This window comes from Stegastes partitus, unplaced genomic scaffold (assembly GCF_000690725.1).
Source record: "Stegastes partitus isolate 25-593 unplaced genomic scaffold, Stegastes_partitus-1.0.2 Scaffold2517, whole genome shotgun sequence".
Classification (NCBI taxonomy): Eukaryota; Metazoa; Chordata; class Actinopteri; family Pomacentridae; genus Stegastes; species Stegastes partitus.
Window position 1 is genome coordinate 16,692 of NW_007580248.1, and position 12,374 is coordinate 29,065.

Here is a 12,374-nt window from a genome sequence, read left to right on the forward strand (position 1 = left end):
TCTGTCCTGCAGGCGTCTCCACCTCCACAGGAAGAGGTCGGAGGTGAAGCAGCCGTTCGTGCAGCTGGTTGGAGTTTCTCTGCTGAAGCCTCTGAAAGGCGTCGACCCGAACCTCATCTCCAACCTGGAGACGTTTTTTACCCTCGATTACCCCAAGGTGAGACCAGCTGCCCCGGCCCTGCTAATTACCGCCCCAGTGCTGCTCCAGCCAACTGACTGACACAGAACCAGAACCTATTGGTCACAGTCGCTCCCCTTCGAAGTCGCAGAAGTGTGAGCAGGAAACAGTTCTATACAGACACAAGAAGAAAAACCAATACAAACATATGAACACAAGCAGAAGAAGCATCGGCACAGGAAGTGAAATGTGGAGCGTTCAGAGTCACTAGAACTGCTAGTCAGCGGTGGTGGGTTCATTCATGTTGACGTAGTTACTGAGTGTAAACCAGTTGGTGGAGCCCAGCTGCCCCAGACATTTAACCTGCCCCAGTTTTACATCCTGCTACCCCAGCTATCAGCCCAACGCCCCTCTGTCTGCTCTGTTGCCCCTCTGGTTGCCCCTCTGTCTGCTCTGTTGCCCCTCTGGTTGCTCTGTTGCCCCTCTAACAGGCCCTTTGTGTTGCAGTATGAGATCCTGCTGTGCGTTCAGGATCAGGACGATCCAGCCGTCGACGTCTGTAAGAAGTTGTTGGGAAAATATCCGAACGTTGACGCTCGACTGTTCATTGGTGAGAAAACGTTGTTGTTGTTTACTGACTGTTCTGTCATGTGACTTGATCAGTATTCACCTGAGATGACATGTGCGGCTAACATTAGCACGTGTTGCTCTGTGGTTCTCAGGGGGGAAGAAAGTTGGAATCAACCCCAAGATCAACAACCTGATGCCAGGCTACGAGGCGGCCAAGTACGGCCTGGTGTGGATCTGTGACAGCGGCATCAGAGGTGAGCGCCACCACCAGGCTCACACTGTCACTGTCTTCAGTACCCATGCTAACGCTAACTCTCTCTGTGGCAGTGAAACCAGACACCCTGACAGATCTGACCAATCAGATGACAGAGAAGGTGGGGTTGGTCCATGGGTTGCCGTATGTTGCTGACCGCCAAGGATTCGCAGCCACTCTGGAACAGGTAAGGCTAACATGTATACATGCTAACAGATGCTACTGCTAACCTGTTTCCAGGTGTACTTCGGGACCTCCCACCCTCGCTCCTACATCTCGGCTAACGTGTATAAATGCTAACAGATGCTACTGCTAACCTGTTTCCAGGTGTACTTCGGGACCTCCCACCCTCGCTCCTACATCTCGGCTAATGTGACGGGGATAAAGTGCGTGACGGGGATGTCGTGTCTGATGAGGAAGGACGTGTTGGATCAGGCCGGCGGATTGGTTGCCTTCGCTCAGTACATCGCTGAGGATTACTTCATGGCTAAAGCTATCGCTGACAGGTTAGCATGTTAGCTTTAGCATCTGGCTCACGTGGTTCTTATGTGTGAAACGGTCTTTCATGTTTACCATTTTTCTCCTCAGAGGGTGGAAGTTCTCCATGGCAACACAGGTGGCGCTGCAGAACTCTGGGTCGTACTCGATTGGCCAGTTCCAGTCTCGCATGATCAGGTGACCTCAGACCTGATCTTGATTGTTGTTTAAAGGTCTTCCTCTGCTTGTACCAGCTGTTGTGTGATAATCACACAACAGGTTGCTCTGACAGCTGCAGCACTTTATTGTTCTGCTCATTTTTTAATTAATGAAAGAACCACCACCAACAACACGTTGCGTTTCCTGCTGCGTGCAGCCGACTGTTCAAAACGGAAAATATTCAAACCGTTTATTCGTCCTCATAGTTCAGCTGGAAGCAGCCTGAAAAGTAAATCGATTGTTGAATATTGATTTCTGGGGGTCCTGTCACTGATCACTCTCTAAACTCTTTGTGTCTGTTGAAGCTGTTAAAGTCGCGTTTGTGTCGTCCGGAGCAGCAGCTGTTAATAAAGTTTGTTTTCAGGTGGACGAAGCTGCGGATCAACATGCTGCCGGGCACCGTGCTGGAGCCCGTCTCCGAGTGCTTCCTCGCCAGCCTCATCATCGGCTGGGCGGCTCACCACGTGTTCAGGTGCGCCGCCGTGACGTCACCGCTGGGCGGGGCTTTTACAAACCTTTATTGATCCCCAAACTGACAACACTCACCAGCCTGTGTGTTCTGGTTGTGTTTCTGTCGCAGGTGGGACATGATGGTGTTCTTCATGTGTCACTGTCTGGCCTGGTTCCTGTGCGACTACGTCCAGCTGACTGGAGTTCAGGTTCTGACCTCAGCACGCTCACCTTTCATGTTCCTGCTCAGCCACAGTTCTGTCAAACGTCCATTTAAATTAGTTTCTTGCTGCTTTGGCTTTACATCAGCAAAATTTTTTTTAAATGATTAAAAAGCTAAATTAAAATTACGACAAAAACTCCAAACAGAAAAAGAACCAAATAGTTGATAAATATGAGAAAAAGTGAAATAAATGACTGTGGCTCAACAGGTTTTAGGGTTTCTGTCAAAATTATTAAAAAATAAATAAATGTAAAGTTAAATTGAAGTTCGACCGTAATATTCAGGATGTAAAACTAAAGCGGTTTTTACAGCTTTGACTCATAAAAAAAGGAAATAACAGAACTTCCTGAAAAGTTTAAAGAATTTACAAGTTTCATTTAATAATTAAATAAAGAGTCAAATGTTTTTAAAGAGGAATCGATCGATGGACACAGTTTTAAAGAACTCTGGCTAAAGAATAGCTGCATATGAAAAACCCAGAACTACGTGAAACCTAAAGTCTGACCGGTGTGATTATTGATCGGTGATGTCATCGCAGGGCGGGCCGCTCTGCTTCTCCAAGCTCGACTTCGCCGTCGCCTGGTTCATCCGGGAGTCGATGGCGGTCCAGATCTTCCTGTCGGCTCTGTGGGACCCGACCATCAGCTGGAGAACTGGACGGTACCGGCTGCGCTGCGGCGGCACCGCCGAGGAAATCCTGGACGTCTAGTTACCACGGCAACAGGCTCCTCCTCCTCCACACGGCAGAGGGGAGGGGCCAGAGACTGATGTTTGTTTTATATGAGACGAAACTGAAGTAAGTGTGTGTGTGTGTGTGTGTGTGTGTATGTAGGTGTGTGTGCGGGCGTGTGTGTGTTTTTAACTATTTATGTTTCTTTTGGTGCTAAACGTAAAAGATGCCAGAACAAGCCAATGAGGGCAGCGTGGGAAGGAAAAAAAAAGACGAGTGTCGCATCGCACTGAATTATCTGATCTTTGATCAGAGCAGAAAAACAGAGGAAGACAATCAGCCAATCGGGGCGGAGAACAAGCACAAACTCTCCCACCTGATTGGCTGAATGAAACCATTTTGGTTTTGGCTTCGTGTTTCATAAAGTTTTGTATGGAAGCAAATCAGACTGAAAACCAGCAAATGATTTACTTTGACTCTCATCAGAACGTTTCACACATGAAACCCCATGAGTCCTGGTGTGACAGGTGGCTTTAGCTCCGCCCACATTCCACCTGTCACCTGCAGCTTTCACTCACATCGTCGTGTGTAAATACGTAAACGAAGAGACGAGTCGATGACCTGAATGTGGAGGACGAAAGAATCGACTGCACTGAACCGTTTGCTCCTCCGGCGGCGGCCGGGTGGGAGGAGCCGAGTGGGAGGAGCCGAGTGGGAGGAGCCGGGTGGGAGGAGCCGGGTGGGAGGAGCCGAGTGGGAGGAGCCGGGTGGGAGGAGCCGGGTGGGAGGAGCCGAGTGGGAGGAGCCGGGTGGGAGGAGCCGGGTGGGAGGACGAACGTCAGGATGTCGAACACAGCTCGTGGTTGCTCTCTGAAAGATGTGGTTGCTCCTCCTGCAGCGGTTTAACAGACTGACGGCAGCGCTGGCGCCCCCTGCCGGTTGTCCGATGGACAGCGCTGGCGCCCCCTGCCGGTTGTCCGATGGACAGCGCTGGCGCCCCCTGCCAGTTGTCCGATGGTTGCGTTGGTTCATTCGGAGCAGAAACCTGAAAACTGTTCTGAAATCTTTTTGTTCTTTAAATAAACTGCATCAGAAAAAGCGTCACATTTGAACCAGAACGTGTTTTTGAGAATCATTATTCTGTAAAACATGTTCTCGTAGGTGTCACATGTGCCAGTTTGGGGTTTTGGACAAAAAGGACAAAATAAGGAATGAACTAAAGACAGAGGGTTTGATCAGATCTCAGCTGACTGGTGAATCAGTTTCAAAGTAAAACATTTGTGGTTGAAATAAAATTCTCAGCTCTCGTTTGCTTCCATTGTTTCTGCCAACACAGAAAAAAACAAACTACAAATAACTTTTTGCTGACATTTGACCAAAAAACATGAGCAAAAGGAGTCAAAGTGTGGAGCTGTGTGATTGGACAGAAGCTCGTTTCTTCTTCAATGAAGAGGCTGGAGACGATCAGGACAAAGCGTCTGTAGGAGAACACCGACCTGGTTCTGAGCAGCCGGGGAACAGCGTCCGTGAAGTGGAGCCAGTTTTTCATAATTATCTCGTTATTCGATGACGAACTGAGACAGAAAGGCAGCTTGTGATGAAATACGAAGTCTGAATTACAAGATCCAGTGATTCAAACGTCTGACAAACATTATAAATACTAAACCGGCATCTTTGTCGGGTCAGCAGTCGTTTTATCCAGAACTCCTTTACAGGAACACAAAGTCCCATCTGTAGTCGTAGAAGTGGAACGAGTAACGAGTCAGAGGACCGCGAACGTCTCCAGGATCTGAGCTGTGATTCAGAATCCTAGTCAGAAAACCATCTCTGTGTTTGTTCTTCACTGAACACTGCTCAAAGTAAAACTGATCGAAGTCGCCACGGAGAACGAGGAAGAAGAAAACACACCTGGCCAATGAGAGCAGAGAATGTTGGTTGATCAGAATGTTTTTAATCCAGTATTCTGACGCAAAACGGTCGAAACATTTCACCGAATATCAAACACGGGACCAAAAACACAACTCGACATTTCTGCAGTCTGAACACTGTGTGTGTGTGTGTGTGTGTGTGTGTGTGTGTGTGTGTGTGTGTGTCTCTGTGTGTGTGTGATCACAGGTTTCATAAAGCTGTTTTGCTTCACTGTTAGCTGTTAGCGTAGCCACTCGGGGTTTGGTTGATGACATCAGCTGGCTGTCGGACGAGCCCCCGTCATCGTCCAATCGGATTAGTAGGATTCTTATTTGTTTATTGTCGATGTTTTTTTTTAAAGACATGATCAGCTGTAGTCCGCAATCCGACCAATCACAGTTGAGGATTGTGTCAACACAGGAACAATAAAGTTTTATCCTTGTAAAGCTGAACTTCAATGTGTGGGAGTGGTTTGTTGGGAGCTCTGTGATTGGCTGGGAGGACATGCGGTGGGCGGAGCTTGTGGAAGTAAAGCACAGCGATCGTTGTCAGATTTCTTTATTTATTCAGTGATTCATGCTACAACTTTCTGTCACTTTCAGAATAAATAAAAACTCAACAAACTTTATTAGTTTCTGAGTCGAGCACAGAACAACCCCCCTCCCCCCTCCCGCTCCCACAATGCACCACGACTACTTTACATTCGCTAAATACATTCAGGTAGAAAACAATTCAGACGTCAATTCATGTGGAAGAAAAAGTAATTTGTCAGTTTTATGCAGTTAAAATAAAATTAAACCGTAAAACAAGAATCTGAACAGGAGCCATAATTTGTTTAATAATTTAAAATATGTTTTCATGTCTTCACACATCACGAGAAGTTTCACATGTTGACAACAAACTCAGTTTAGACAAATGTTTGACCTTTTGTTGAAAGAGATGAGAATCAGACAGCTGCTGCTCGTCCACCGATACGAGCTAACAGTCACTAAAGCTCGCTAATGTTAGCTAAAGCTACCTCATGTTTGTTAGTGGCCAAGCTAGCGTTTGATGTTAGCAAACATTAGCTTCCTGCGGCCGGCTGCTACCTGTTAAAACGTAAGCTAACGTCAGCCGCTGTGTTCTGTCGAGGTTCAGAGGCGGTTTTATTTCTAACTGAAGCTGAAACTGTGGCTGTGAGTGTTTTCTGGATGACTTCATCAGACGTCAGAAAAAGGTGAAAACGTGGATCAGAGTTTCCTCAAACATCTCGTTTAGTCCAAAGATGTTCAGCTTACTGATAGAGGAGGAAAGAAACCAGAAAACGTTCACTGAAGAAGCTGTTCGACTGATTTTATGTTAAATTCCTGTTTGGCGAGTGGCTGTGGCGCTGGTGTGCTACGTAGCATCCACCGCTGTGCTGCTTCGTCTTCGTCTGTCTCCAGCAGCATCTGCCATACATCAGATTCATGACAGTGTTTGTCCTGAAAGTATTATGACTGTCCTTTTGATTTGTTAGCCCTCTGGAGCACGGTATCTTTAAAAACAAAAAAAAGAAGAAGCTAAATTACACCATCTATCAGCTGCAAACTGTAAAAATATTTTGGACTTTCTGACCGTCCTTAAACTAGTCGTGCAGCTTGTTGTGGGGAAAACAGATCAAATCTAAGGTTGAAATCATGACATTTTAACAAAATGGCTTCATTTTACACGTCTCACTTAGAAAAATAAACTGTTTACTCAAACCAGAGTCTGTATATAACACAAACTAGTTAAATATCTCCAGTATGTGGAGTCTCCATGTTTCCAGTTTAACGTCTGTGGACATGTCGGATCCAGGTTTTAATAAACAAAATAATAAAAAATAAAACGTTTCTTGTGTAGTTAATGGCATCTCGGACAAAGCATTTCATGGCTCCTGCACATTGTCTAACTCACAAACTTTATCTGTGACAAACCGCGGCTCACCGATGAAACACATGCTGGGACGTCCAGAGTGGGCGGAGCTCCGGAGCTGGAAGTGTCTCTAATGAGCTAGAGTTCTTTGGTTTTGATCACAGACTGTATAACAGATGGACGTAGCTACCATGACGTCACCCGTTGGTTTCTGCACTGAGAACATGAAGCCAGGGTTTTGCTACTTCCTGGTTGACATCTTGGATTTTTGGAGCCAGTGATGCAAAAATCGTGGGAGGGGGGCGGAGCCATAGGAGCAGCGATTGGTCAGACGGATTGAGAGGCGGGCCCTCTGCCCCGCCCACATTTTACCGCCTTCTGCTCGCTTCCTCTGTATGGTCGCTGCCGACTGTCAATCAAGCCAGCCACGCCCCTTGCCCGCAACATGTTGACAATTTTAAAAAAATTCAGTCCTGATTTATTTTCAGATTGACCACCTGATCTCTGGATTTGACCATGAAAACTAATAAGAACAAAATCCTGAGCTGTAGGAATGCAGTATTTCATGATCTGTGATCACTTCTTTTCCAGTTCCAGTCTATGGGAGCCAGGGCTTTGTGGACCAGCAGCTAGTGGACGTAGTGATGCTGCAGGTTTCTGACACTTCNTCAAAGGCTGCTGCAGCGCGAACACAGAAGACAACAGGATTAGTTCACGCTAAAGGAAGAAGTGAAGCATGTGTCAGCGCCTGAGGAACCGGTTGAAGAGAAGGAAGGAAGACTCAAACCAGTTTTACAGCTTCTGCTCAAGTCCTTTAGTGCGGCTGCAACAACTATCAATAAAGAGCAGAGTAAATGTGCTCCAGACCGAGTTGAGCCTGAGTGGCGTCGCTCATCTGAACCAGAGCGTTTTCCTTCTTATTGAAGAGGATCTTCACCCTCTGAACGTCGCCGTAAACACCTGAACACACACAAGATGTAAGAGGATCAACCACCAGCCTCCAACCAGACAGACAGACAGACAGACATCTGGAGGAGCAGCGGCGCTCTGTGTGATTCCTTCTTACCGAACAGGATGAAGAGGCAGTGAGGTGAGACGCTCTGCAAACACAAACAGTGTCAATAAAGTTAGCTCAGAGTGCTGCGCTCTGATTGGCCGCTAGCTGTGTGACAGTATGAGCGACGTCTAACCTCTGGGTTCAGGTTGGACACCAGCAGCACCGAGTGGACAGCAGGGGGCGCCACCTGCAGCGAGACGCGAGGAGGTGACACCAGCGAGCTGGGCACCGCCGCCATGGACAGACCTGAGAAGCAACACACCCAGGAGGCTTTAGCACGAGATAGAGCAGAAGCTCTACGGGTTTGCTCAACATGGAACAGCGCTGAGGAAGAACAGCAGCTGTCAGGGTTCTTCTGTGTCTGTGCCTCACCTGTGTGATGCTGGAAGCTGGGCGGGAACGCTGCTGCTCCATACGGAGGCAGGGCTACACCTGAAACACACAGGTGGGTCATGAGCTCCGCCTTTAACGAGCTCTGATTCACTAACTGACATTAATCAGCGTCGGCACCTACCGAAGGCGGCGGCCGGCTCCAGCTCGCCGGTCGGCAGGTCGGCTCTGGTGAAGTCGCGGCTCTTGTCGTTGTTGTACTTGACGTTGAGCGCGCTCAGTTTGGAGAAGTCGATCCTCAGCGTGCAGCAGCCGTTGTAGATGTTCTGACCGTCCAGAGACTGAAACACAACAGCACCACTGACATCACTGTCTGTCACACCAGATATGGACTTCTTCATCCACAGTACCGTAATGGCTCTCTCATCGGTATGTTTTTATTGAGTTTTTCTGTTCTTAGAGGAGAAAACCACAACAAATGAAGAAGCTTTATGTCACATATATGCTGTAGTTTAGAACTAATCACTATGATAAACTACCATGAGATCACTGACAGGTAAACTCTACAGAGTTCAGGACGCTGACGACACCAGGACGACGTGTTGGTGACCAGAGCCTCAGGTTTTACTCACAAACTGAACACAAGGCTCTGCATCGTGTTNAGGTTTCTGACACTTCCGGGTTGGCTTCATTTTTCAGGGCCGGTTGCTACGTCCATCTTTATACAGTCTATGGTTTTGATTACTCACTACAGGGGGTGTGGTCTGATGCGGGAGGCGGGGCTAGCTGTTTGCAGGGCGGGGCTACATGAGGATGGAAGGTGCTGTCACATCAGGTCTGAACAGAAACTGAACTCAGTTAAAAACTTCATGTGAAACAATTTTTTTAACGTGTGTTGACATGAAAACACAAAAACCGTGTTTGCAGCAGATCACAGCACAAACACGAGTCGTGACTTTAAACACGTAGAAAACCGTCTGGAAGCCGCTCAAACAGGAATGTTGCGGTAACGGGAGTTGGTCCAATCGAAAGGCACACAGACTTTGGTTTGACTTCACTCCTTTTTTTAAAATCTCAACTTTCTGCTTTAATAAGTTTTAACAGATATTTGGAGTTACAAACAGCTTTCCAGCTGCAAAAATAAACTAAACAATGAAAACTGGAACTGAATGTGTTTGTTGGATAAACCGTAAAATAAAAAGTCTCGAGCTGGGTTTGTTTCTGATTTGAGGCTGTTTCATGGCAACAAACATCCCAGTAAACCAAGTGAACGCGCTCCGGTCGGAGGACGGAAGGCAAACTGGAAATCGGCAGCTCCTGTTTTTTGTGGCTTTTTTCCTGTTTTAACAAAAAATCTATCAAAACTCTGAACAGAAAATGAACGTAAACACATCAGCTCGACTTTTAACAGAGAAAATCATAAAAAAAAACATGAGTTGAACTGAATTAAATATTTTTTATAGAAACCAAGAAGGTGGGACAGTTTGAAGCTCAACCAATCACAGCTCAGCTTAACACACACGTATATATTTGTATATACACACATATAAATACACACACTCACAGGTACGACAGGTGGGCGGGACGTCGAAAGCTTTACCTGTTACATGTTGTACGATATAAATACATTCATGATTAAAAAACCCTCCCAGAATGTACACCAACAACACGACGTATGACAGAAACAACATGTGTAACCGAGTGAAAAACTTCTACAAAACAACCCAAAGACAGATGAACACGACCCGCCACCGACACGGCACCTGAACACCGGTAAAAAAATCAAAAACCCAGCAGAAAAATTCAGAAAAATAAGGCACAGAAGGAGGCTGAGACTGCAGCCAGCTAGATCCTAAAACAGTAATAATGATGATGATGATGATGATGATAGGTCCACCTGATCAGGTGGGAGCGTGAGCAGGGAGCGGCTGAACATCCAAAATAACAACGTGGGAGTTTGTGAAAACCAACACAGTAAACAGGAAGAACGTTTAAAACTGAAACAAGAACAAATAGAACCAATTTTAAATCAAGCAAATCTGTTAAAACTTTGCAGAAGAAACCGTTTGGTGTGTCTCTGGCGAGGAGATGAGGAGCAGCGGCTTCTTCTGACAGAAGGCAGGCTGAGCGTCAGTAAAACAAACTGGTCCTGATTGGTTTTCTGCATCACATTAATCTGACATTTACACACTAAAGGTTGGACTCACGTCGGCTCCTCGGTGGACTCCGTTACCCACAATGCTCTGCTGCTCAGGAATGTGCTCTGTAACCGTGGCGACTACCCCTGCTAGTGACATCACCCGCCCCCGTGATGTCAGGCTGTTTGTAGGCACAGAGAGATCATAGGTGTGTTGGGGCGCTCCCATTGGTCTGTCTGTCCCTCTCCATGGGCCAATCAGAAGCCCTGAAATCTGATTGGCTGGTGGGCCGCTGAGGTCAGAGGTCAGATGGTGGACTTGGAGAAGGAGACCCGGAGGTGCTGGTTGTGGTCCAGCTGGTGGTCGTGCAGCACGATCAGCGCCTCGATGGCCTCCTCCACCGACGCCAGCTGCATCAGCGCCATCTTCCTGTCCTTCCTGTGACATCACAGCGACATCATCAAACACCTGAGGCGGCCATGTTGGCTCTCAGAGTTAAACTTGCAAAACAGGAAGTGGATGTTAATGTTTAACATCAACACAAAGTTTTAGTTTTTAAATCAAAAAGTTTTAACATTGAAAATAAAATAAAACATTATTTGATTTTTATTCAAAAAAGTAAAATGAATTTTTAAAAAAAGAAATAGTTTAAAAGGTGGAACAGAAAATACTTTTCATGAGACAATTTCTATTTTTTTTATAAGTCGATGCATGTTAATAAGTAGTTTTTGGGCCTTTTAATGGCTTCGTTAGCGAGGACAGACGGAGAGAGGGACAGGAAAGTGGGGGAGAAGAACGGGGGAAGACCTGCAGCGAAGGGTCATGAGCCGGACTCGAACCCACGACCTCCGCGTCGGGGACTTCAGCCCTGAACATGGGACGCCAGCTCAACCGGGTGAGCTCTGGCAGCGGCCCGGTAAGTAGTATAAAACAGAAACTTCATCATCTGGGCGTTCCCACATAGTCTGAAGTGATCTGAGTGTAGGTGAACTTCTGACTCTCTCTCATTGTTCTGGCAAATAGAAATAATGTTGGTGATCCTGACTGACCTGAAACAGGAAACGTTCAGTCTGATTTAATGTCAGACAGCATGAAAGAGAAGGTTTTATGTCTTTTATACGGCGGATGTAGACTTCTGCTCAGCACTAATTCAGTTTCACAGTGTTGTGTTTTCCTGCTGTGACCATGAGACACCTGTTGAGGTTTTGTGTTTTACTTACTGGAAAAACTTGAAGGCTTTTACTGTAAATCCACTGGAGGAGAACAGATCCTTCAGCACCTCCTCACTGACCGAGGAGCTGAGAGACGAAGACACAAGAATGAGAAAGACATTAACGGTGAAGCCGGTCCAGTCGGCGAGGGCGGACTGTGAGGTGGAACGTGCAGCGAGCGGCGAGCATTACGGGATGTTGGACAGGTGCAGCGTCGCCGACGGAGGGAAGATGTTGTTGAAGTTTTTGGATCCGGGCTTTTTGAAGCGGTGGAGGGCGGAGCCTGAAAAGTCCCGAGTCAGCGTCTGCTCCTCTTGCCCCGCCCCCCCGCGAGGCAGCTGCACCACCGGGTGTTTGGACAGCGTCACCCGGATCACGTTGCCATGGAGACGCTGCCCGTTCAGGTGACTCATCGCTGCCGGAGGAAAGAGCGACAGAAATAAACGTTTAAACAGAAAAATATCAAAACTGAACAAAAATAAAAAGATTTTTCAAAAAAACTGAGAAATGTTTTCAAATGTAACCTTTTCATTTAAAAACTGGAAACACTGTCTTTTATTTATAATCTAAAGAAATGTTTTACATGTTAAACTTCATTTGAACACGTTTCTAAAATGACGTCTACAGAAACGTAAACACTGAACAAACATGGCAGGAATGGTTTAGACCCAACTGCTGTTTATGTTGAATCACTAAAGTTTCCATCCGTCTGTAAAGTCCACGTTCCGATCCTTAGGCTCAGCCTGAAGCTTCAAATGAGTCCATCACTAGATTTAGTCGTCTTCATCGGAAACTCCACACATACAATATGTAAATTCAAATAAACACTCGATAAACTGTCAGCTGTTTCTCTGACCAACCCCAACGACCTCTAA

At 46.6% G+C, this 12,374-nt stretch overlaps 2 protein-coding genes and 1 pseudogene across 3 annotated transcripts in view; 1 reads left to right on the top strand and 2 right to left on the bottom strand.

Annotated features, from left to right (window-relative positions):
• The window catches only part of ugcg (UDP-glucose ceramide glucosyltransferase), a 7,599-nt gene extending 2,259 nt beyond the window's left edge, over positions 1-5,340 (top strand). The window contains exons 2-12 of one of the 2 annotated variants that reach the window (XM_008305469.1): positions 13-157; positions 626-728; positions 841-942; positions 1,016-1,128; positions 1,269-1,447; positions 1,530-1,616; positions 2,002-2,109; positions 2,218-2,296; positions 2,849-3,670; positions 3,783-3,953; positions 3,988-5,340. In XM_008305469.1, coding sequence (XP_008303691.1) covers positions 13-157; positions 626-728; positions 841-942; positions 1,016-1,128; positions 1,269-1,447; positions 1,530-1,616; positions 2,002-2,109; positions 2,218-2,296; positions 2,849-3,019 — 1,087 coding nt within the window. In that variant the 3' untranslated portion in view covers positions 3,020-3,670; positions 3,783-3,953; positions 3,988-5,340. Of the gene's footprint in view, positions 1-12; positions 158-625; positions 729-840; positions 943-1,015; positions 1,129-1,268; positions 1,448-1,529; positions 1,617-2,001; positions 2,110-2,217; positions 2,297-2,848; positions 3,671-3,782 lie in introns of both variants that reach the window. The other variant, XM_008305468.1, reaches the window with a different exon arrangement.
• Positions 5,341-7,437: 2,097 nt separating this feature from the next.
• The window catches only part of LOC103375247 (polypyrimidine tract-binding protein 3-like), a 17,327-nt pseudogene continuing 12,390 nt past the window's right edge, over positions 7,438-12,374 (bottom strand).
• Positions 9,593-11,989, bottom strand: LOC103375246 (polypyrimidine tract-binding protein 1-like). Its single transcript, XM_008305467.1, has 3 exons — positions 11,692-11,989; positions 11,509-11,586; positions 9,593-10,726 (listed from the first exon to the last, which is right to left on the bottom strand). The coding sequence occupies exons 1-3, from the start codon at positions 11,910-11,912 to the stop codon at positions 10,594-10,596; spliced, it is 432 nt and encodes a 143-aa protein (XP_008303689.1). The 5' UTR covers positions 11,913-11,989; the 3' UTR covers positions 9,593-10,593.

Excerpts from the sequence above, each read along its gene's own strand:
- LOC103375246 (XM_008305467.1), bottom strand. The coding sequence starts at position 11,912 with ATGAGTCACCTGAACGGGCAGCGTCTCCATGGCAACGTGATCCGGGTG. Across the intron at positions 11,587-11,691 it reads CTGCACCTGTCCAACATCCC|CTCCTCGGTCAGTGAGGAGG; the intron begins GTAATGCTCGCC and ends TTCGTCTCTCAG. Across the intron at positions 10,727-11,508 it reads AAAGCCTTCAAGTTTTTCCA|GAAGGACAGGAAGATGGCGC; the intron begins GTAAGTAAAACA and ends GTGATGTCACAG.